The sequence below is a fragment of the Rattus rattus genome, chromosome 15, assembly GCF_011064425.1.
Source record: "Rattus rattus isolate New Zealand chromosome 15, Rrattus_CSIRO_v1, whole genome shotgun sequence".
Taxonomy (NCBI): Eukaryota; Metazoa; Chordata; class Mammalia; order Rodentia; family Muridae; genus Rattus; species Rattus rattus.
Window position 1 is genome coordinate 21302695 of NC_046168.1, and position 26122 is coordinate 21328816.

At 40.4% G+C, this 26122-nt stretch overlaps 1 protein-coding gene across 1 annotated transcript in view; it reads right to left on the reverse strand.

Annotated features, from left to right (window-relative positions):
• Asxl3 (ASXL transcriptional regulator 3) overlaps window positions 1-23019 on the reverse strand; it is a 104773-nt gene extending 81754 nt beyond the window's left edge. The window contains exons 1-3 of the mRNA XM_032886225.1: window positions 22911-23019; window positions 21349-21457; window positions 5098-5219 (exon numbers count right to left, since the gene is read on the reverse strand). Of these exons, the coding sequence (XP_032742116.1) occupies window positions 5098-5219; window positions 21349-21457; window positions 22911-22988 (309 nt within the window). The 5' untranslated portion in view covers window positions 22989-23019. The remainder of the gene's footprint in view (window positions 1-5097; window positions 5220-21348; window positions 21458-22910) is intronic.
• Between the last annotated feature and the right edge of the window lie 3103 nt (window positions 23020-26122).

The window sequence follows — 26122 nt, forward strand, 5'->3', positions numbered from 1 at the left end:
GGTAGCACTATTTGAGGAGGCTTGGGTGCTGCAGCCTTGCTGGAGAAAGTGTATCACAAGATGCCTTATAATGTATCTAGTTACTCCCTTTGCGGCATGCTTTTGAATAAAGGTGTGGCCACCCAGGTTAAATGGTTAAGACAATTTGCTATGTTTTCCCGAGTCCCTGGTTCAAATCCCAGGATCTACACCTAAGCATCTGTAACTCCAATTACGGGACTTCAGGGGCACGAGATATACAATTGATACACATACATACATGTAGGCAAAATATTAAAATACATAATGCAAAATTAAATTAAATTAAAATGACTCTGTACAGAGCAATAATAATACCACACTAGCTTCACGATAGTTGCGTATGTCTGTGAAAAGGAAGGGGAGTTGCTGACTGAACATGCTTTCTCTATAGAAAAACACTGTGATATTCTCTTATTTAAAAGAAAGGAAAAACTTTTGAATAATTTTATTTTAGATAGAAAGCTTTCCAGACAATCCTCTCTCTAAAAGGGGCAGGGGGTCCTCCTCCTCTCTAATGGGAGCAACCGAAATAAAGCTGAAAACCAGGAGCTTTTGTGTTGACTTGGCACGTTAAACAATAAATGTTCACTGTATTTTAATAGAGAAACAACAATGTAACTTAAGAATGTGTAGAACACAGTAAGCCACTTATTGAAAATCTGAAAATACCACAGGCAGTGAATGCTAACACTAAAATAACTAGAGACGTAAGCACACATGGGGAACAGCTGTCTGTGTCAGCAAGCATTGTGACTGGTACACTAAATGTCCAAGTTAGGGGTAGGAAACTACTTCCGCCACCACAAACCAGCAATGCATCAAGACTGCTCTGCCGTGGTGCGAGGGGGAAGGGTCAGCAACCATCCTAAGGGGACTGACAGTAGTCAAGTCAACAGAAGCAACATGCAGCTGTGCTCAGTACTACATTGCTACCAGAATACAACACACCCTCCTTTTGCCTATCACTCTCTCCTGATGGTTAAGATCCCAAAATATAGCCTTGCTTAACTTCTTTGAAAGTTCAAAAAACTCAACATTCCACATGGTCTTAATAAGGATCTTAACTAAACACCACGGTAGAAAGGAGACAGGGAACAAGGTAAGAATCATTAGACAATCCTGAGAATGCTTAGGCCAAACAACAACAAAATTCCAAGGGCATGAAATGTTACCCATGACAGTATGTCCATCACATTAACTAATACTGTGATGATTTAAAGGTAAAAGAATTCAGATATTATGGGAAAAAAGACAAGACTCTACCCAATAGCCATGGTAATACGGCTTCTATGTAGTCCAGCCTACAGTTGTGATCAGCAGTTTTTAGGTCAGAAAATGTGCTTGCTATGGTACTGTCCTGTACCAACGGGTCTGAGCTTAGACATGGGATGCTGTGTCTGGCTTTGCTTATGAGAGCTTTGTTTTAATTCTTTGTTTTTTATGTATTTGTGATGCAAAGGTGCCTGGGTAATTAAGAATTTTTCACCTGCCTCTTTCTATCATAGCTATACTTAATCAGAACTCTGTCTCTCTCCCTCCCTCCCTCCCTCCTTCCCTCCCTCCCTCTGTCTCTCTCTCTCCCCCTCCCTCCCTCTCCCTCCCTTTCTCTCCCCCTCTCTAAGAGGTTTATTAAGCAAAGCAATGTGAAAGTGTATTCATATACCTAGAGAATTAGAGGAACAAGCTGACCCAAAGAGGCACTAGCAGCCCATTGGGTTGTGTCATGGGATTGTTTTTAAGTTTATATGAATATGTATGAAGTTGGTAGATATTCATGGAGATAAGGTGATTGTCTCTTCCAAATCATCATAGGAAAGTCTATTTTTAGGGCATTTCAACCCATTATCCCCCTGAAAAGCTTATAAGGAAGATCTAAAGCACAATGCAAATGACATTCTAATACGGCCAGGGTCCTCTGAGGAATCAGTTTGGGTTTTATGAGACCCTTTCTCACACAACAGCAATAAAGAAAAATAAAAATGGACATGAGTGTTTTCATAGTTTAAAGGATAAATCATAATGTAAACATCAGTTTATGTAATTATCATTAAAGAGTTTCAGTTGCCTTAGGTGTTATGATTTTGATATGTGTGTATATATAAACACATGGAACATATATTCACATACATTAAATCATGTACAGGCATATATGTGCATGTTTACATGGTAGTCATTGAAAAAAGTTATATCTCATCATAATCATCAACTGTACAAAACTACATATTGCTTGAGCTAGACGTAAATGCCTTATGTTTAGGCAAGCTTTCAAATGCTATCTTAATGCATCCAGCAATTACCAAGGATCCAGGTAAAAGTCTATAGGGGGTGCTTTCTTCTGAATATGACGTATACTATGAATTAGTTATTAAAGGAACATCAGCATATCTGATCTATATTGAATCGCATCTACTTGGTTACCAGTTTGCTACTTGGCTATAAGATAGGAGTTACAAGAAAGGCACAAACAACTCCCTCTCATAATTGAGAAACTCACATGACACACTTCTGAAAACAGCCTTAAACTACAAGAAATGAGGATATGTTTCTCATGAACACTTGTTCTAGTACAAAAAAAGAAAGAAAAAAAGAAAAGACAAAGACAGAGAGAGAGAGAGAGAGAGAGAGAGAGAGAGAGAGAGAGAGAGAGAGAGAGAGAGAGACACTACCAACAACACACTGCTGAGTGAGGTTTGTACAGCACTGATAATTGTATAGAGTTCAAAGGTCTAAAGGAAGTGAGAAAATAACGTCCCAAGCACCAGAGCAATCAGAATCTGCCTCTTCCCATTCGTGCACAGCAGGACTCACAGTCTGCACATCCTCCAGACCACACACCTTGGAAGCATGCATTTCATTTATGATCCCCTTTATGTTCTTAAATGCCACAGCCACAAGTGTCCGATTCTGTACCTTTTCTTCTGTGCTGTTTAGTATTTTATTGCCTGTGTCCTATTTCCTATTTGCTGCTTGAATGAGCATTTGCTTGGGCTTACCTATCTACCCCACCTTTTATTTCCTAAATTAAAAAGGGATATCAATGCTGATCACAATTTTCCTCTATAGCATCCAAAAACACTTCATAAAAAAAAATCATGATATGAATGGTAAGTTATCCAAAGGAGATTGAAACAATACAGGACCTTAAACATGGATGGGAGTGCCATAATTTCAATAATTAATGCAGAATAGATAAGTAACACAGCTCAATATTAAAACTTTCAGTTTCTGTCATGCATTTCCTTGTTTGAGGCAGAGGAGGTGAGAAGAAGCATCTGAAATCTACAAGAGCATGTGAGCTGGGACGATGATTCCCACATGCATTCCCAGAAGGAGTAGGAGGGTTGCTCACAGTGTAGGGCTAGCCTAGTGTAAATAGTGAGATTCTATCTCAAAACAAAACCAGAGTGGGCAGGGTAAGGAGAAGATGAAGGGAGGAAGATGTCACAATAGCATCCAGGAGGAGTTTGCCTGTTGGGGATGTCTTTAAAATCGCTTCAGAAAACATTGTTTCTCTTTTCCTAGTTATAAACACATTACAGGAACTGGAAGGTTGTTTCTGACTTGATAGGACTGCTAGATGAATGCAGTGAACACAGACAGGAGTGCAGAATGCAGCGTACACACTTAGTATAACTGTTACTCCACAGCCCAATCTAACCATGGTGCCTCTTGCTCTGCACAGCTCAGCACATGCTGGTGTGATGGTGCCAGCTCACATTCATTTACTGAGGATTGTGGGGCAGCCATGCTACATCGAAGCTTCCCACAGATTACCTTGACTATCCCCAGGCCAACCCTATGTGAAAAGTACTCTCACTATCTCAGTTCCAGTGAGACTTAAGATATTCAGAGACGGCGATGGGCTTCCCGTTGGCTGTGGGCAAGGTCATCCCAGAGCTGAATGGGAAGCTCACTGGCATGGCCTCCCATGGTGCTATCCCTAATGTATCTGCTGTGCATCTGACATGACACCTGGAGAAACCTGCCAAGTATGGTGACATCAAGAAGGTGGTGAAGCAGGCATCTGAGGGCCCACTAAAGGGCATCCTAGGCTACACTGAGGGCCAGGTTGTCTCCTGGGACTTGAACGGCAACTCCCACTCTTCCACCTTTGATGATGGGGCTGGCATTGCTCTCAATGACAACTTTGTAAAGCTCATTTCCTGGTATGACAATGAATAAAGCTACAGCCACAGGGCGGTGGACCTCATAGCCTACATGGCCTCCAAGGAGTAAGAAACCCTGGACTACCCACTCCAGCCCAGCAAGGATACTGAGAGCAGGAGAGAGGCCCTCAGTTGCTGAGGACTCCCCAGCCCAACTCAGCCCCCAACACTGAGCATCTCTTTCACAATTCCACCTCAGGCTTCACAATCCCACCTCAGGCCCCCATAATAACAGGAGGGGCCTAGGGAGCCCCCCTACTCTCTTGAATACCATCAATAAAGTTCGCTGCACCCCCTCTCCCTGAAGATATTCAGAGACAAAACTGGTTTGCCCAGATTGCCAGAATGACCAGGCTGTGTCAGTGCCCAAACCCAATATTAAAACCATACACAGGGCTGAATAGGTCAAGGCTACAGAGGTCAGGTACATTCTGTGATAAAAGGATGAAGTTCCATTCAGCATCAAACGATATCTACTGATAAGATACCGTGCTGAGATCCAGATAAACAGGATGAACATAAATAGCGTAAACTGAGATAAAATTTTCAAATTATATAACAAAATTGTCAACTCAACTGGATTTACTTAAAGCTCTCTCTCTCTCTCTCTCTCTCTCTCTCTCTCTGCCTCTCTCTCTCTCTCTCTCTCTCTCACACACACACACACACACACACACATGCTCATGAATGACTTTAAGCACATTTCTGATTCTGTTTTACAACAGAGTTCTCGGTTTAATTCTTGCCTCATTTTTTGAGATATAGTAAAATTATTCTATTAAATATTGTAGAAACAGTAGCCCCGCTATTTTCTGATTTTAGGTTCTGAGTTACCTCACTTGGTCCCCACCACACCCTTAGCCTTCCATAGGCAGCACTGAGGGGCTAAGTGCCGAAGGCAGCCTCTTACCTGTTTCAGGGCCTTTTTGGTGTGCTGCTGGAAGGAGGACACCAGCTTGCTTTGCACCGCCGCGTTCGTAAGGCTGCAATCTCGAGTGGAAGACACTTCATCCGTTACCTGCTTCGTACACACTAGAAGCGGAGAGAGATAATGATATTACTAATTTGAATTCCTTTTTTTACACCCACTGTAATTAACTCACTTGGAGCTTCTCTCCAGTTGAAAATGGATACTTAAAATACAGCAAAATAGCACAGTGCGAGGAGGCATATCTCGATTCAAAGAGAAGGGATCGTTTAGTAAGTGTGGCCTCAGTTCCACTTGACTGCTGTAGGCAGCCCAGCTTCTTTTCCCACTGACAATTGGGTATGTGCCCTAGGGTAAGTGTACAACATACAAAAAGCCACATAAGTGTCTTCCAATTGGGGGCAGCAGACAGACACTATGACTATCTGCATATGCAGATACCACATTGGAAACATCTCAGTGAATGAAATGATCTTAAAGCCAGGTCCACATACTAAAAATGACTCTTGGACTCAATAGCTGGTCCCCAGGGAATCCACGGGGGCCCAGGCTGTGTTTCTCTTTCTATGGGATACAATCTATGATTCTTGCTATCAACTCAAGACATTTTTTTTCAAACAATTTACCCTCTGCAAATAGCAGTGTGTTTTGTCCATTTTTGTCAAATTTGGGCTGTAGTTTGCTCTGTCACACATAGGAAGTTTTATTTCCAAACACTCTTGTTGAGAGCTCATGTCTTTCTGAAGTGAGTTATCAAGAAGCACACGGAGTTTCACTGCTCTGCGAAGCATTTGTTTTGGACTCCTTCCTGCAGCCCTCTTCCAGCCAGGAGGCTCTGGGAAGGGATGCAGGGAAGACCCTGCTATCTATGCACTTGAGGAAGGAGTGAGGTTTGCAGAAGCAAAGCGAGGAGAAAGAAGCAAGGTAAGTGGCAGAATGGAGGCATATGTCAGAGGCAGGAGGCAGGAAGAATTTTCATGGAAGAAAATAACTCGAGAACATATTGTCAAAGCTCAAAACAAGACTTTTTAAGGGCACTGGGTACAGGATAAGTCAAGAATATTTGCCAAGTGATGGCAACTTGGGGGAAGAGGTTCGGAACAGACTTTTTAAGAAAACTACAGAATAGAGATTGTTCAGATATCTATAACCAGAACATACATCCAATAAAAGAAAAAATAGTGACTGCAAAATGGATACAGTCTTTACCTAATATTTGCTTTTGAAAGACTTTAGCACATTTCACCTAGAAATGACCATATGATCACTGGAAAGTTTTGTTCAAATCAGTGTTATTTAAGTTTGTTTTAATACAGAATAATTAGGAAGCCAAAAATGAACATACTTAGCAAAAAAATTTTAATTACTGTTAATCATTTTTCTAGAAACTTTACATATGGGATCTCAGCTCTTACAGTTGTTTGTAAGGGGGGAAAGTGTCACCTTGCTGTAAGAAAGAAACACAAGTGTAGCTCAGAAAGGTGAAGAGAGTCACACAGTGTTAGACAATGAACCTGGGATCCCAAGCTAGTCCAGTCCTGTAACTGTCTTCCACACAAAGGACTGGCCCCAAAACTGAAGCTCTGATGCAGAAAATTCCAAATTTTAGTAAGTATCATTTAGTAACATGAGGTTGGATTACTACATGGGAAGTAATTGGACTTAAAGGATTAGATTATTCAGTTATAGAGTAATGGATGTAGTATGGTGAATACATTCTGATACATGCTTCTTGGAACAATTGCTCAGTGCTTAAGAGTTCTTGCTCTGTAAAGGACCCGAGTTTGGTTTCCAGCATCTGGGATTTGATGGCCTATTCTGATCTCTGCATGCAAGTGTTCATACATGTTCACACATACACACACACGCGCGCGCGCGCGCGCGCGCAAGAGAGAGAGAGAGAGAGAGGAAACTATATTTGGGTACACATATAAGGACAGTGTCTTTGAATTAAAGATTAGGTGGTTTTCTTTTCTCCTGATATAATGTGACAGTTTTCATTAAAACAGTCCAAATGTTTCAGGAGAGACTCCTTTGTACACTTGCTGAGTATGATGGTCACAGGTTTCTTTCCTAGCATGATTGCTAACACTTCCCCAAAGTTTCTTTCCCAATAAATAGTCATCGGATCATACTCCAAAGATAGGTCAATTTGTACACCAATTACACAGACTGCTAATGTTCTGAAATCTCTACAATGTGTGACAAACCAAAGAGGTGACACAAGGTGGCAGGCAGGACATATCGTCCTAGTTGGACCAACTAAGCCATCAGACATAACAAAAGCCCAGCTGAAAGTAAAGTCAGCATTAGCAAATATGCTTTATGACTTCTACATTCTTGGTTGCGTCTCTACTAAGGAAACTGAAAACTTCCTGCCTGGATTAATGGAGAACTGGCAGTAGTCCACAGGTCACGAGAAACTCACAGGAAACACACAATTGCTTCTGCGCACTGAACCTGTAGATTCCAATTTACTATCAGTTCGTTTAGGAAACAATGGTAAGTCTTAAAAATTGTGTTTTCTTGCTTTACTTTGTTTATATGTGAATGAGAGTGAGCCTGTCGCAGTCCGTGTGTGGAAGGAAGTCACAGGACAAGGTGTAGGAGTCAAGTCTTTCCTCTTAACTTGTGGATCCTAGAGGTCTAACTCACACACGGTAACAGATATCTTCACTGGCCGAGCCATCTCCCTGGCCCAGAATAATCAATCTTCAAACTGTAAACTTCAGTGTGGCAGGGTCAAATAATAACAAGTTCTGACAGAATACTCCTAAATCTCAGTGAGATTTGAAAAACAGACAGCCTGCCTTCTCATAGATGACATTGATGGACACACTGAAAATGAGGGACAGAGACACTACCGTTTCCAGCATTTTGCTGCATTTTGGTACATGTTGCCACATTTTGTTACATTTTGCTACATATTGCTTACCTCCCCACATTAAGCAGATTGAAAGCGTAGCTTAACTTTGATTTAATGACAGCATAAACAATCATTCCACACACAAACTACCCACTCCTTACTCAAAAGGGCTGAGAGCAAAGGTTATAGGGAGCCAGGAAGCACCCTTAACGATTTCGCTCTCCTTTTCTAGGTGTCTGCAAGTTCTCCGCAAGCCTCTTTTTCATTCCATTGACCTTGAACTTGATATTGCACTAATGGACGTCATACAGGCTACACATTTAAAGTTAAATGGTGACATGAAGATTCCCTTCCAATCCACATGTTACTTCACTGACAGAAGGACAAGAGGCCCCACAAAGCTAGCTTTAATCTTCATCCAAAGATACAAATGATGGAAGGGTTAGAAAGTAGGTGCAATTTGCATGTATTTCTGGCCTCACGGTTCACTGCCTTCTACAACTTCCACCACCTCTAGGAAGCCAAGAGGGCAAGAACACAGCTCCCTGCCATTTGGGGCACTGGCTCTCCCTGTATCCTTCCCAAAGACTCTTCCTCATCTTGCTGTCAGGTAAACTTATCTCAGAAGATCAAACTCTGACAGGATTTCCACACGTTCCCCTAACTACCTCAAAGGCAGCTTGGCTTCTTCCCACCATACATCCGTGGAAGTCAGAGGACACAGCTCTGGTGGTTTCTGGACTGATGGAGTGTGCTCTCATGCTCGCCACAGCAGCCCCGAGTTTAGCAACTCAGGACTGATTTACATGCAAAGACAAGCTACTGCAGGCTCACTACAGTAGATTTTTGAATTTGATTTTCATTAAATTCATTTAAAATATCCATTTTTCCAGTTAACTTTTAATTGCTGTGCATATCAAGAACTGCAGGAGAGGAAAACAAAGGTAGTTTGTATGATGGAAATTTTAACTTTTTAATTAAAAATCTTATGAAAAAATATATATTAAGGTCAATTAAGACATATAGGAGAGCAAACTCGAAAAGTGTGCCCTGCAAAGGGCTTGGAGGTTGCAAAAACAGGGACTAAGCACAGATTGTATTTCCCTGTGCCGTCCTTACTCTGCACCTTCCCTTAAGAAGAAAGCCACCGTTTTATGGGTTTTTACATAAGAAAATAAAAATAAAATGTCAAAATCAAAGCTAAAGTCATTAAGCTACATAAAATGGCAGGAGTGGTGTGAGTCCAAACCACGGTGCATGCTGGTTCCTGCATTGTGTTCATCCCCTGCCATGCAGGCCCTTCTGTCCGGTCACTGCTGTATGTCCCCGTGGACCACACCCACAAGCAACAGGCCACCCGAGAGATATGTACTTCAAACACCTCCTACAGGAAAGGGAGCAGACCTCAACTATTTTCATTCTATCTATTTCTTCTAATGCTTCCTATTCATTTCCTAAAAGAAGCAGAGCTGGTGTCCTCAAATACCACACATTCCTGTAGGAAAGTCACTGATCCATGCTGTCAGCTGGAAAACACCCCAATGAACAGACACCAGAGAACCGGGAACAGCACTGTGCCACCCACTTGGTCTCAGCAATTCTCGAAAAGTGGTTGGGTGTTATTGTTTATATATGAATTGTTAGTTCAGTCACACAGCTTTTACTAGACACTTTTCATCATGTGTAGAATGATATGAGATGTAGAAAAAAACCAGAGTAGACAGGCATTATAGTGATGGTTTCATAATGACAGTGCCATACTCACACGTTAGTCATTGAGCAGATCCCCCTCACAGCCTTAGACTCTTTTTTCTCTCCCCACCTTTAGCCCTTGCTGTTAGTTCTCTTTGCTCCCCAAATAGTTATGTTTCTATTTTCATGACATAGCTGTCTGTGTCTATATGTATGTATGTATACATGTATGTATGCATGTTTTATGTATGCATGCATGTATGTATGTAGGTATGATAGGATTGAGAATGGACAGAAAATACATATTTGCTTTTCTGAATATATTTAATTTGCTTGATGTGATAACCTCCAATTGGAACTATATTTTCAGAAGACAAACAAGGAGTTAATAAACGTTCAAAAATATCCACGATTCTATTGTGGGAGCATGAGGTTTATCTTTATTTAAATCGTCATATAATGTGTGAGATCATGTCATTTTAATGTATTTTATGTATTTATGGTTCCTTTACCTATATTCCATCTCTCCTGCATCCACCATCCACTCATGCTCTACACAGACAGACCTTTTCCTCTCTATGTCCCAGGTGCCCCGCTGCTCACTTCACCCCTCCTTATCACCTGATCTTGCCCACTCTTGACCTCCTTTCTAGATTTGTAGGTTTTTACTCACACTTACAGCTGATCATACATACATGTGCACACTATAAAATTGAAAGGCTTAAAGAAACATTTTTGTTCAAAGAACAGTGGTATAGAATAACGAATTCCATTGACATCTCTGCCAATGGAAACATAACGGTGATGACGATACTTTGTCTTGACAGATCAATAAGTGAGTGATTCCAGAGTAGTAGCCACATGGGAAATTGCCCAAAGGTCTCAACGTGGATTACAATGTGTTCTGTGCATAATGCTTACATTTGAAATTGTGTAAGCAGATATTCTGGATCAATGCAGCAACTAAATGCATGCCAGGAAGTATAAAAACTGACATAAAAAAGAACAGGCTACACAGTTGACCCCAATTAAAAATTTCCTGGACTCCAAGTCTTTCAGAGAAAGGTAATTCCTTAATCCTTCTTGGATCCAGCCTATGGAGAGATGTCCGCTCTAAAAGGAATCCTGTGCCAAGGTGGGGGCAGTCAACTGGACCTAAGCAAGCTTTCTTGTTGAAAAAAAACACACACTCCAAAGATATGATATGCCAAAACAAACCAACAACAGAAGACTGCTAGCAATAAAGTAACAGGAATAGCAATTTTCCAAAGAAGCCATTAAAAGTCTCAACATTTTAATATTTAACCATTGAGAATCTTGATATTATTTGGCACAATAATGTGTATGAATAAAATATAGTTGAGACGAAGAAACTCTTACAATGTTTCCAAACTTTGTTTCATCCGCTCTGTGGGGCCTTATTCAGAAAACAAAAACAGTAAAAACAAACAAACAAACAAGCTAAAAGTAATGGTGAATAAGGTGTCAATATTATGTTTCCCTAGCTTGTTTCCCTATGGCCATGATAAACTCGTGTCTAGAAGTAACCTGAGGAGGAACGGTTTACTGTGTCTTATACATTCTCATAATCCATCCCTGAGGGAAGTTAGGGCAGTAACTAAAGGCACAAATGTGGAGCAGCAATGATGAAGGAGTGTTGCTTTCCTGGTTTGTCCTCTGGCTATCTCAGACATCTTCCTTGTTCAGGCTTAGACTATTCGTTAGGGATGCCACCACCTACAGTGATTTGGGTTCCCCTAAATCAATTAGCAATTGAGAAAATGCCTCATACACATGCAATTCAAAACAGGCGATTCGTCATTTACGTTTCCTTCTTCCCAGATGTGACATGTTAGTAAACAAATCTAATAAGGACATACATATGTGCATGTGTGTATGCATGTATACATGTGTGCATGTGTATGCATGCATATATTGTGTATGTGTATGCATGCATGTATTGAACATGGGTATATATTCATAAGTATGTTGCATATGTGTATTTACCTGCATGACTGTCATAAAAGACAAACTCACGATTCTCATTCATGATTTTGTGGCTGATATCAACTAGCAAATTGCAGCTGCCAATCACAGATCTGGGTATACCACAACTGATTCAGAATGTCAAGCAATGGTTAATAAACACTTTGCTCTGTACCAGATGAAACACTGTAGCTCCAATGGTAACTAAATATTTCCCACACAGATGTAGCAACGGGAATCACTCCTTACAAGTATTGATTAGTCTGACATTCCAACTTAATCCTGGGAATATCTCTGAGGATCAGTCAAAGCATCCCTTTAAACATGGATTACACAAAGAGAAAACATCAGTTTAAAATGACATTTAACAAGAAAAGCATACCTATGAAGTTCCAACTTCTAGCTTCCTAACTCTCAAGCTATCATACAAAGGGTAAGGAATTCTGAGAATAATGGAAGGAAACAGATTGGGGTAAAACCAATCTTAGGTCATCCTCTAGCAAGGTATGAGTGTGTGAGTGTGTGTGTGTGTGTGTGTGTGTGTGTGTGTGTGTGTGTACATATGTCTGTGTTTGCATACACTTGTAGCACATTTCTGATGTCTGTCCTCAGAGATTGCACACCTATTTCTTGAGACAAGTATCTTACGGGGACAGGAGGTCCACTGATTCTGCAAGGCCGGCTGGTCAGTGATTCTCCCATCTCTACCTTCCCAATGCTGGAATGATAAGGGTTTGCCACTGCGCACAGATTTCAATGTTGGTGATGTGAATCAAACTCAGGTCCTCACACTTGTGGGGCAGATACTTTACCACCTGACTTATCCCAGCTCCCCAATTATTGCTTTTATATTGGCATAAACACCCCCTCACCTTCCATGCTACTCAGTTTCCTGGAATAGCTATATAGGAATAGAACAATAGACCCAGAAAAATTAAACATAGGAAAGTCTACAGAAAATATCAGAGCAAAGGGTAGTGTGGGCCAAGGGTTAGTGCTTCACTAATTAGCTTATTGCTAATCACTTTTCTTGTCAGTATGGAAAAAATCAGGCAAGGCACACAGATAGCTGTTTGAGAAACACTTATAAAGAGTCACTTTACAGACAGAAAATGGATTATCTGGCACTGGGGAGCATAGAGAGTCTTTAAAGAGCAGGGCTGCCCTTTCTGATGTACTTGTCTCAGGCAATATAAATCAAAAATTAGCTCGTTAAGATGAATAATTGGGGGATACTTTTAATTGTGTTTTTATTTGAGGGAGCTTGTTTTTCTTATGAGATCACACTCCTCATCTTTCTCATTTTATGAAAATTTCCCCCTCGTAACACAAGAGAGGTTAGGAAATGATATGCAACGGAAGAACTTTATCTGCACCGAAAAGCAAACTTTCTCTTCCTCCATGGCTGTGGGCTGTTAAAACTGACTAAAACCCATTTATACATGAACAGAGTTCAGAGTTCAAGGAGGGAGATTTAGGAAAAAGAGGCCCCTGATGGATAAAAGAAATGGAAGGAATATTTAAATCCTGTTTGAAGGAGGGGGAGTGAGTCATTTAGAGAAGACAGGGGGGTGGGGAAGGGATAGTAACCAGCTGCTCTCCATCACGGGGCAGCAGAAGAAAGGAGAGAACGGTTTTAATTAAAAGCAAAAAGACTCAGCATAAAGAAATCCTTCTTTGCTATAAAGGTTATCAAAAGCATAGAGCAAAAAGAAGTAAGGACTGACTGTAAGATTCTTCTCCTCCCTAGATACCTTGTTAGAAAAATGTCTCCTTAAATGGACTGTGTTTAAGACAAGTCAGAGCACAATGATCTTTGGAAATCTCTTTTATTTCTTCATGAACTATGAAATCTGTGGGCAGAGATGAAAGCCTGAGTCATGGGAAGGAGTGGGCAGAGGAAGTCTTCCACCCCGCTAGTGGTCATTTCTCTGAAGAGTATTCTCTTTCCTCTGTACTTTCTTCCATATGCAGCTAACACAACAAATATTCACATACTTGGAGCCCACCAAGGTAGAGCAGGTGTCTCCTTTAGTTAACAAGCTGTTGACTAAAATGTAGAGATACTGAATAAGGGATAAATGTATTTAACCCTGCCCCCCACCTAAAAAACCCAGGTGGGCTGCTACAAACCCAGAAGGGATTTCTAGTACATGCCCACAAAGTTCTTAGAAAGGGATACCAGATAGATCATGACAAGGCCATCTCTTCTTGATTGGAAGCCTGCTTAAAACATCCTGCATACCCCACCCCAAACACACGTGTGTGGACATGGAGCACCTCTAAACATGACACACTGGGGCACTGCAACTGCAGAGCAAAACATAACCCTGTGAGTGTCAACCTGACTCGGTTTGGAGTCCTCTAGGAGACACACAGATGGGTGTAACTTGGAAGAGTGTTTCCATGGAGATTAACTGAGGAGGACAAGCTACCTGGAATGTGGACTGGGGCATCCCAAGGACTGAGATGTGGAGTGAATTAAAAAGGAAAACAGGAGCTGTGCGCCAGCATTTACCTTTCTGCTGCCTGACAGTGGGGGGGGAACGTGCTTTGTGCTAAGGCTCAAACTGGAAGGAAAAAATAAACCCTTCTTTTCTTAAGTTGCCTTTTTCAGGCATTTTTTGTCATGGCAATAGGAAAAGGTAACTAATGTAGTGAGTAGAATCTAGTCGCTCAAGGCATTCCCTTTCTAACCCTTCTACCTCTATCCTCACCCGGGCCAATGTGAATGTAGAACACACAGTGTGACCACTCCTGCCAGGAGCCTGAGCCTTCATTAGAAACTTTCCACAGAATCCATAAAGCTCCTGGCCTCGTGTGATTGATGTATCAGCAGAGCTCTTACCCATACTCTTGAACCATCCCAAAGCACATTTCACTTTCAATAGTTTTATTACACACACACACACACACACGCTCACACACACACACACACACACACACACACACACGCACGCACACACACGCACACACACACAAAGACCTCCTCAGTAAACACTGAGCCAAGGAAAACAGTGACTTGAATAATGTTTCATTACATTACTACGACCCTGCCAAGAATCACACAACAAAAACCTCTCTTGTAAAACTAGCAATAAAGAATAATGAAAAAGGGGTCACATAAAGAAGTCTTGAAATGGCGAAATCATTTTACAGACTGGGACTTAAGGTCTAGATATTGGATATGTGTTTGTGTTTCTCTCTCTGTCCCTCTGTCCCTTCATTCCTCCATTCTTCTCTCCTCCCCTCTCTCCCTGTCCTCTCTCCTACCTTACACTGCCCTCTCCTCTCCCTTTCTGTGAATGGAAACTTCAAAAATACTAATTCCCTGGCTTGAGTGTGGCTTCCTCCCCGTAGCCATGAGGGTTAATAGCAAGCAGAATTTTTTTCTTTTCTCAACCCCCACCATGTTTTTGATCTCAGTAGATGAAAATTATATATTCTCCCGTTTCTTCATTAAAGGGAGTACTTTGCTGTTTATCTTAAGCATGAAATGTATTACGGCTATAAAAGGGACACTTTTTCTCATTAATAAGAACTTTTAAGTAGAGGATAAAGAGGGTAAAGACTGTATACTGGTGGTATTATTTAATGTAAAATATTATGAGTTCTGCAAGAGGGCAATGCATTGTAAAGCAACTTATTATGTGAGGAAAATCATGATATACCTGTGTGTTATGCTCAAAAAACAACTCAGACACAAACATACTCATAAATCTCTGCTTAAAGTAGACCATAAAATTCATAATATTTTCTTTGTGTGACACAGATCTATACTTATATAGGCATAACTTCTCATGGCTTGTCAACACAGATATATCAGCCGATCCCCCTAAATCACTCTTTGATCTCCAGGGCTTAGCTTATAAAATTTGAGCAGTTTACTTTTTCAAGTCTATGTGTTCAATACTTGTTCACTTCAAAGACTGCTCAGAAGCCAAAGAAACATGTACAAAGCCATATTTCTTTGTCACATAAATCCTACTGTCAAAAATAGACCTCTTTTTTCCACACTGTAGACTGTTTCATCCAAAACTTAATAAATATGTCTTGGAAAAGCAGCAGACATTTTCTAAGAATTGATTCTTGTAGTCAGCTGACTCGAAGAGACGTTTAAGGTAGGCACTCAGGGTTTTGAAATACTAAAAGGACTGATATTCAGGTATTATAGCATTACAATATATTGGTTGGTATACTTTATCTAAGGATTTACTTTACTTGAAAGTTAAGCATATGAGTGTATATCTGTTCATATTAGTAAGGCAAGAAGAACAGGTCATATCTCCTGGAGCTGGAGTCAAGAAAACTGAGACGTGAACTCCTTACGACCAGTAGGCACTCTGAAGCAGTGAAGTATGGCGCCAGTCCCAGGTCACTATCAGCCAATGGCAGACACTTTCCTTTCCTATACAATCTTTGCTTCTCTCTCTCTCTGATGGAATAACAGATGCCAATTTACCCTTATTAATTTTAAATAACTCAGCAATACCAGACTGGTTCTTTCAACTGTGCCAAAAGGTATCTTACCAATCACTAGTTATTACCTGCCTAGATCCTTTCAGCCTCTATACCAAAGACGCAATATGAGGGGCTACAGACAGAAGGACAGGTAGTGGGCCCATCTCTCCTCATCCTTCTCTGCTTGTTCTCTCCCACTTCTCCCTCATATCCTCACCCACACACAGGGAAAACTTTCTCAGGAGGAGGTTGGGAACACATTAGGGCTCACGTCGGAAGGCCACTCATCTCTACCACTAGCTGGTAACTGTTCCCTGCTGTTTCAGTCAGAGTTTCAGAATACTGCGAAACTGGCTCGTGGTGTCCGATACAAACCTGGGCGCAGATACAATGAGAGAGAGGTTTCTTCGTTTCTTCTTTGAGATCGAATCAAATAACAAAACCTGTAACTCTTGTCTGCATCATAGAAATGCTGTGAATATCAAAATCCGTGTAAGTCCATGCAAGGTGGCTGTTTCCAAAGGCTGGGCATAGCCCGCACTCAATAGATTTTTCACTCTCTAGGTTTTCCACACTATACATGGTACTTTTTTTGGATAGGAAATATGCTTGTCCTGCAAGAAGCAATTACGGTTTGTAATAAGATACAAAGGTGGGTGAGCCAAGGAATACTCAAGGAAATAAGCTATTTACTATTCTTTCAGTGATTTCCCCAAAGCAATTTCCCTAATGCAACTTCAAAGGCGATGCCAGGAAATCTAATTTGGGTCACATTTGCTGGATATGTGTGGGTCTGAGTTATTCTGTGAAGTACATAATCACATGTCAAATTAGGGAAGTCTGCTTATCCTTGCTCTGAGTTAATTACTGACTGAGGGCTCCTCCCCTGTCCTCTATCTCTACACAATCACGAAAATCCTTGTCTCCCCTGGAATTTGGGGTCAGTCATTAGCAAACTTCTGCAATCTCAACATCTTCTGTGAACCATTGCTTCACATCCTGATTGGCAAATCTTGGCTCTCTCCTGTATGTACCAGGACCCAAAGAGGCTGCTACATGGCAGACTGTCTTTTGTGTACATCTTGCACCACTGGGCCTAGAAATAGTGGTAGGGTGATCTGTGCAACCTCACTCTTCCTTTGTCCCTGTGCATTGGATATCCCCAGTATTGTTTTGTGTCATTAGAGGATATGTATCTGTGTGACTCACTCTGGGGGCATATAAAGGTTCATTTACTCATGGATCTGTCCACATCCAAGAACACAGATGACTCAGAAGCAGTTAGACCCCAGAGTAAGCCCTTCCCAGTCAGTCATTTTCCTCTTATAAAGTGGCTGCCAGACTCTTAGGGAAAGGGGCCATTCTCTCTCTCTCTCTCTCTCTCTCTCTCTCTCTCTCTCTCTCTCTCTCTCTCTCTCTCTCTCTCTCTCTCTCTCTCATTACTATGCTTGAGCTGGTGAGCATTGCTCATGGTTACCACAGCCGTTCCACTTCAAGGTACTTTGCCTCTGCCCAATCCAGATAAGGTAAATATGCTACTTACAAACTTCTGTGCTTTGCTGTACCTTGTACTTTCTGTACAACTCTTGGGTTACCCTCTATTTCTGGAAGATTTTAGCTCTTACTTAGTACACTTCATCAGTACTATTTCTATCATAGTTTTCAGCTTCAGTATTCATGAAAATTGTTCTTGAATTCCATAATCGGGGCCCCTGTCAGTTCTTACAAATCTTCCTTCAAAAAGGTTGTGGTGTGTAAGAATTAAAAAGCAACCCACACTATCGCCGGCTACTCTCCAGCCCCAGTGGTCTCCCAGCCTCATGGCTAACCCTATGTGGCATTCACCTAACTGCTCATGGTTTGCTTGCTTCTGAACTGCTCCTATCTCCCCAGCCATCCACCATCTGTGGCTAGCTGTCACAAATCCCCATAATCCAGTAAAATCAAAACTCTAGAGACCTGTAACTTATCAGTCAGATTTATATCAGTAAATTCTCAACTCACAAAATGTTCACACAATAAAGTCAGAGTCCATTTCTATTGATACAAGCTGCCCACCTACAATGGACAAATTGCCCTATATTATGCTATGCCTTCTATGATACTCATAGCTACCTGTGGCTACTTGAAGCCATGTGGATCTGGTTCACCCTTTTCCTCCATCTTCTCTGTCCTTCTGTCTGTCTGTCCTGTCTTTTCTCTCTGAAGCTCTCAGCCCTGCCTTCCTTTTATCGCTGCCCAATCACAGAATCTAGTCTTATATTTCACCAGCCCTCACCTGCATATCAACAGCAATCCACACTAGATAAACCCATCCATCAAAGGTAGTAGCAACATCTAGCTTAAACGCTGTGGAAACCATAAATTTCTCCATTTCTTCGTTCTCCATTGAATCCACCTGTGGTCCAGAATGTTAACTTTTGAGAAATCACAGTATGGCTGTTGTTCTGTTTTACCCAACATTGATAAATGTAGGAGTATGGCCTTAATGCTTTCAGATGCATAAGCAGACTTATTCTTTCCCTTATGTCTGTGAGAGTGCTTCTCCTATCCAAACTTTGGCTACTAAACTGACAACCTTTCCATAGGAAAAGCTAAAATAGGAAGAACCAACTTCTTCAGGTCCCTCCTGCACATGTTTCCACAGCCGCCTCTCCTACTGGAAGAGCCTGAGTTTTCTGCTGACTGCCTTCCATCATGTCTGTACCCTTAACTAAACCAGTCTCCTCATCTGCTTAGACGTCATTCACTCATTAGGCACATGACAGCGCAACATCCTTCCCATGAGGTCTGCTTATCCTCCAATAAACAAATAATGATCCTAATAATCGTTCTTCATTAGGCAAAAACAATTGCATTGATTATATCCCACTCCCAAGCATTTTCTCTACCTCTAAAATTCTCTTAAATGCTTGACATTGTCTCTACTCCTCTCTGTTTACTTTTCTCTAGCTTTCATGTGCCCATCACATGCAAGCTATGCTCGAAGACCTCAAAGCTGTCTCTTTCCTTACAATGTTCATTAAAAAGTCATAAACCCAGTAGACATTGATTTCCCCTTCTCTGCCATGGTTCCCAACTCTCTCTCTCCTCCCTTTACACCTTTCCCTATCTTGGGACAAGGTTTCCAACTCAGACTGGCATCAAACATCTGGTGCTGCTAAGGATGACAATGTTCCTGTTCTTGTCTGAGTCCAGAGCTAAGCAGGGTTAGACTGGTCAGTTCTTATATGGGAGGAGATATTGTCATTTTTCAATCTCTCTTCACAGAAACACATTGTTCTTTCAGCTTCCTATACAAAAGCATGTTCTAGATCCATCTACTTGTAATGATTTGTAATCACTCACCTTTTTTTAGTCTCTCCAATCTCTTAAAAGTCAACTGCCCTTGGGCTCAGTCTTTGACCCTCTTTTCTTTGTAATTTACCTTTAATGACCTCAACCAATTTCATGGCTACAAATTCCAGTAAACAGAAAATCTCTAGGTATCCATTCTCGGCCCATGTTTCCCTTTCAGGTCAGTGACCATTTAACCAATCCAGATCACAAACACAGTGTCATGTTCCACACCCTAATCTGAGCTCCTACTCAAGAAACCTTCTCCAAACTAATTCTCATTTGGAAATTCAGCATTCTGGCAAATCACTATTGATCATCAAGTAGGCAGAATCTAGAACTAGCCCAGAGCATTCTCTGAGCATGCCTGAGAGGAAGTCTCTTGATTAGCTTCACTGAGGTGAGAGAACCCACCCAAATCTATGGGTTGCAGTATTTCATGGGGCTAGCGTCTCAGGCTGAATAAAAGCAGAAAAGCAAGCCAAACCCCATCTGATTCCTGAAAGCAGGAGCAATGTGGCTGCTGTTTCTAACTTTGGCTGCCATGCCTCCCTGCCATGGTGAACTGTACACTCAACCCATGCGCTAAAACGAACCCTAACCTTTCATTGAGTATGTCGTTCAAGCAACAGTGAAGGTAACTAATACAGAAGCTAAGGTATGAAGAATAATACTATTCTTTGACTACTCACACCACCCAAAGTCTAGATTCAAACTCATGCCCTTCACCTTAATTCTACATTTGTTAGCACCTCCTGTCGGATCACCCCTCAAATATATCCAGAAACTAGTCATGGCCACCCCATCCACTGCTTTTCTTTCACTTTCAGCACTCTCAACCCCACCCCCACTAGATCATGGCAATGCACTCTAAACTGGCCTCCCTGGTTTTTGTACTTGTATCTCATTTTCCTTGGTGATTTTAGCAGAATCCCATGGATACCATTATCTTTCTGTCTGAAAACCATGTAATGGTTTAGTATCTCATTTAAAATAATATCTGGATACCTCAAGATAGTACATAATATGCCTGTATGACTTTGTATCTTACTAAAATCTCCCTTATAAAATCTCTTGCTATTTCCATAATATTCCCAGGACGCTGCTGCCTCCAGTTCTTTATAACTGCTGTTCCCACTATGCAGACCTCTCAACCCTTAAAACCTGTTCCTTCAGTCCGTGGAATGAAGTAGCATTTGGCTTCTGGGGCCATTGAGATTACATAAACAGTTAAAGGGCTAGGTGTTTATTGTGCTGAGAGCTAAATGGACAACTTGGAATTATTACTGAACTGCTGTATTTCTGCAACATTTGTTTGCTTAAAGATAGTTTAGTGATTTCTACGAGTCCACAGATGAGTATTTAATGTGACAGTCTTCCTCTCAGGAACTATCTGTGGCCATTTGTGGGACCTGAGAGTTGGCTGAGCTCCAGCACAGTAGCTTCTGTGGGATGAAAATCTACCTTACATTGTCTTGATTCTTTGCAGAATAGCAACACTGATCTTAACTTACGAGAAACAAAGAAATAACCAAAACTAGAGCCATTAGGCATAAGCCAATGTTGATCTTAAGTCCATCGTAGAAATAAAAGTAGAAACACCATCCAGGACCCCTCTCCTACTCTATGGGAGCAAAATACAGATTCTGGTAATACCAATAAAGTTATTCTGGGACACATACTGTTTAAAATAAACAAAGATGGAAAAAAATGTCATCGTTTTCTTGGGTGCTAAACTTTTAAAACAAAAATGATGGGCAGTAAGTCTTAAGTGATAACAATGTCTCGAAAATTGTATCTCTGATGGTAGAAACAGCCAAGTAGTGACTTAACATTTAAACAACAGCACTTTTAAAAGAGCAAAGGTGAAAGCTGGAGTCAGGCCCACTCACCCCTGTTCTCCTCTCCGTTGGCACTGGTCTCTGCCATCTCAGCGCCATCCAGGTCTGGGTCACAGACTAGATCCAATGTTCCATCCACTGGGCATGATGACTCCTCTTTCTGTAGCAGTTTGAAAACAAACAAAAACACCACCAAAAAGATTTACAAATATATTAGCAACTGAATACATCTGAATAATGTTCTTAGAATCAGGGGGTGTCATCAGAGTTATATGTGAGTAAGAACTGTAGTACCGATCGATCGACTCTAAATAGAAAAATTAGTTCTTAGGATAAAAGAAGGGAAAAATAAAGCATTGAAAAAGCACCATCACCATAGTAGATGCTTCTAGGTAGTCTTCTAAAATCTATACACAGGGATGGAGGGATGGCTCAAGTGGTTAAGAACACTGCCCCCTCTTCCAGATGTCCCAATTCCATTTCCAGCCTCACACAGTGCCTCACGACCATCCATAACTGTAGTCCTATGGGATCCAGTGCCCTCATCTGTTATGCATGCATGCAGACAAAACACTCACATACATAAAACAAACACAGACATAAATATGAAAGAAATCTATTCACAAGATTTCCTCTTGATATATACAGTTTTCACTTTTCAATCCTATGTTCCTTCTGATAAAGACCAATGGATGACATCTCAGAAATTTGACCAATAAATGAAACACCCAGGTAGCTATGAAAAAAACAAATGGAAAAATACAAGTAATTGTAACGTGGTTATGTTGTTTTCTATAATGCACAATGGGAGAAGAATTGGTGGAATTACAAGTTAACGGAGAAATACTTTGCCAAGTATAACTCTGGGCATTGAAAACAAAACTTCTCAAAGGAATTAATGAACTTTAAAAAGAACTCATCACTTATTAAAGCAAGAACTTGTTTTCGACTTAGCCAATCTAATACAGTGCAAAACAACAAATTATTCTAGTGGATTATAATTATTCTGGTAGATCATATTCTTATGTTTTTGGCAAAAGCTGCAGCCTGAGGAGTTTTCTAATTCATATGTCACTTCCCATTCTCAAGCGCATGAAGAGTCCATTAAACAATTAAGAAGCATTCACCCGAAGCATCTTCTGATATCTATCTATATATCTCATGGTTTAAATTTTATTTTCTATACATATATGTTATACATACATTCATTATTGGTAAAAAACAAAACAAAACAAACGAATCCCGACTTTCTCCAGCGTATCATTTGCTACCCCAATTATAAATTCAGGCATACAGGTCCAAGCGTACAGACACGACTGCAGTAAAGTCAAGATGTGTACGCTAACCCTGCTCACCTAAAACTCCCAGCCGACGCTCTGGGACTTTCCTCCCTAGAGGTCTTAGAGAATGGACAAGTTCCATTCCCCCGTTTATAAAGGAAACTCTGAGGCGTTCCTTAATGAAATCTGTCACCGTTCATTATTCATACAAAACCCTTTCTATGGCATCTGAAAACCTTCCGGGCACAGAGGTTATTCATAGAGATCCAATCGTATTTACCTTGACATACCTCAAACTATGTGACACACGGTATACAAAACGCTCCAACTTACTTTGAGAGCATAGAGGCCTGACTTTCCAGGGATTTTGAAGAATGTTCCATCCCCTATTCGGGTGTTAGTGTGAAGCATGGCATTCAGACAGGCTAAGGGAGAGGTTCCACTGGAAAAAGAAAAGTGCAAAACATGAGCCCAGCTGAGACACAACTTATTAAGCCAAAACATTCTCTGAGTTAAAAAGAGAGAAAGAGAGAGAGAGAGAGAGAGAGAGAGAGAGAGAGAGAGAGAGAGAGAGAGAGAGAGAGAAGAAACCTCTTTACATGCCTTCTTAAAATATCTTCCCACCCTTGAAACATCTACATTACAATGAAGGGCCAGTCCAGTTTCCCCAAAGTTAATCAGATTCATCTGTTTTACAGGCTTCAGGCAAAAAATCTCCTAAACACAGCTTTTGTTTTTATTCACAAAGCAACCAACACTGCATTTTACAGAAACCAAGGTTCAAACTGTTATGTGGTGCTATTTTGCAAAATGGCACGATGAAGCCTCAGCTGAAAAATATTTCAGATACCTTAGTGGTTACACTTGAATGATCAAAAAAAAAAAAAAAACAAAACAAAACAGAAAAACAAAACAAAAACAAAAATTTCAAGGCCTGTACCTCTTCATAGGCTGAAAAATAACAAAAGAATAATAAGAAACCCACGGAGAACTGATTGGAATTATAAGTACTTAGGCTGCTCCTAATATCAAATTGCTCACACGGCGAATGAGGAATTAGCATCTAGGTTCAGGTTTCCTACAGGTTCGACACTGTCAACTTTTCCTTGCACATGTGGGAATGTGTGTCTGAACATTCTGTCCAAATATCTTCTGTACTAAAGATGTGATGACGGTTACAGCAATATTTAAAAGAAAACAAACTATGCTACATTCATGATTGAGAGTATCAGTGCGCACATGCGCAAACATTTGTGGACTGTACTCAAGGCCTTACAAAAATGTTAGTCCCATGTACTGTGTGTGTATTGCACTTCGCTTGCGAGACAGCGCCTTTGCATGCTATAATTGAAAGGTATGATCACTGCCTTGGTTTACTGTCGATGTGCACGTGTACTATGTGACTGTGTGCATTTAATTTCCAATTATTCCAAAAGATCAGTATTTGGTTAAATCGGTGTTGATTAGACCTGCCCTGCCCTACTCCACAAGCCGCTTAAGACTTAGAAGATTTTTAACCTCAAATATTTTGAAACAAAGGAGCCTTTAAGACATGAACTTTCAAATTTTGAGTTATTAGGCAAAACTAAATTATATGCTACTAACTTTTTCTAAAAGCCAAGATGTTCAAATCTCTTATTTACTAGGAAAGCTTGCTGGTAAAAATAAAAAAGAAGCAAAATTGCTGAGTTGCAGGAACGCATTATTGCAAATCAGCATGGATATGCATCGTGTCCTGAAGGTTTGGGTGCAGTCTAATAAAGTGGGTCTCTATTATTTTAGGAAGCAGCTTTTCTGTGCCAACATAAAAATATAATTCCATTGGGTTTGACAAGAAACAAGAGTCCTAATGTAAATTTGGTCAGAGGACAATGTGCTGTAACAGTTGACTCATGTGGGAACAGTGCTATGGCCTTATGTAATGTCTCTCCTCAGGAAGAGCCTACAAGCCCACTGGCCTCATTTCAGTATTTTCCCTCATGAAAGATGTTTGCTCATATGTAAGTGGGCCGAGCTACAGCTATAAAGAAAAAATAGACTCGTCTCCCTAGAACTATTTCTCTACAAATGAATTCCAGATAAATAATGCAACATGTTATACTGAACACTGCAAAATATGTAATTTTTATATTCCACTCTCCAGACCAAAAAGCAGAGAAAAAAAATTGATGCTGGGAATGGCCGTGCCAGATTTCAGGAGTTTTAAATTAGTGAAACTGTCAGAAATGCAGACTTTCTGCAGGGACGTGACAAGATGTGAACATGACAAGTCACACAGAACCCAGTCCATAAAAATTACACTCTCTAGATCTTTAAAACCGTAACTTAACAGAATTGTCCAGCTGACATCAAACTTCACAATAGCCTTCTTGATCTTCAGAGGATATTCTTAATGCACACAACTCCAAGGATGTAGATTGAGGACATTTAGGAAGAATGTAGATTTAAAGGCAACTAAGAATACAGAACAAATCTACTACTCCAGTTTATGTTTTCTAAGGTAAACATGATCGCAGATGTGAAATTGCTGGTTTGGTAGCAGCTTCCTGCTATGATTAACATCAGCTAAGGACTTCATCTCATACAGACAATAAGCTTTAATGAGCACAAGTGCATTAGTAAGGTATACTCTGTACTAACTTAATAAGCTCAAGATTTACCATGGAAAAAAATCAAAATATCTAACTCACAACCATAAGATAATAAAGCTCTGAAGATTTCAACAACTGTTTTAATTTCCTCAAATATTTCCGCAGAGAAACAAATAAAGTATTTTGATTTAAAATTAAGTTCACCTTCTTGATGAATTAAAATGTTCTTGCAACTCAAGTCAATCTGCTTAGTCATCCCTCGTTAAGGTTTTAATTGCATTTCTACATAATTATTTTGTAGATCATTATTTTGATCTATCTCATTTAAAAACAGTAAAATGCTTTCATCTAAAGATACCAATGTTTCTAAAAAGAAAGGAATAAATCCAATGTAATATATTCAATGGAAAAATAAACCTTTAAAGTATTCTAGCTTACACCTTTACTTATGGCTATTGATATCAATTCCCTATTCCATAGATAACAGAGCCTTCTTTTCTTGAAATATATGCGTGTCATCTCACCTAACTGCTGTACCAAATAATTAAATGAAAGTCTTATTTGTACAATTTTATTATTTTATATTCATAAAACATAGAGTATCACACACAACTATGAAGGAGGGTGGAACACATCTGTGTCCCCAGTTACTCCTATAGAGTTGGGACAAACATTAATCTTGTCCATCAGAATTGAACACATGACCTCCAAAATGGAGCACATATTTTGGGTGGGATCATAAAGCATCAACATTTTAAGAAAATGGCTCAGAAAATTCAGGAACTACTTACTTTCTAACAGGATGGGTTGGAGGAACAGTGGCATCCATTTGTGAAAGAAAAACAAAGGACAAAGAAGAAAAGAATATTAGTCTTATCATACAAAGAGCGGTTCACTTCACCAAGTCAATACGCAAGACAATGTTCAAGAGTGGGACTTAAGTCTTGGATTTGG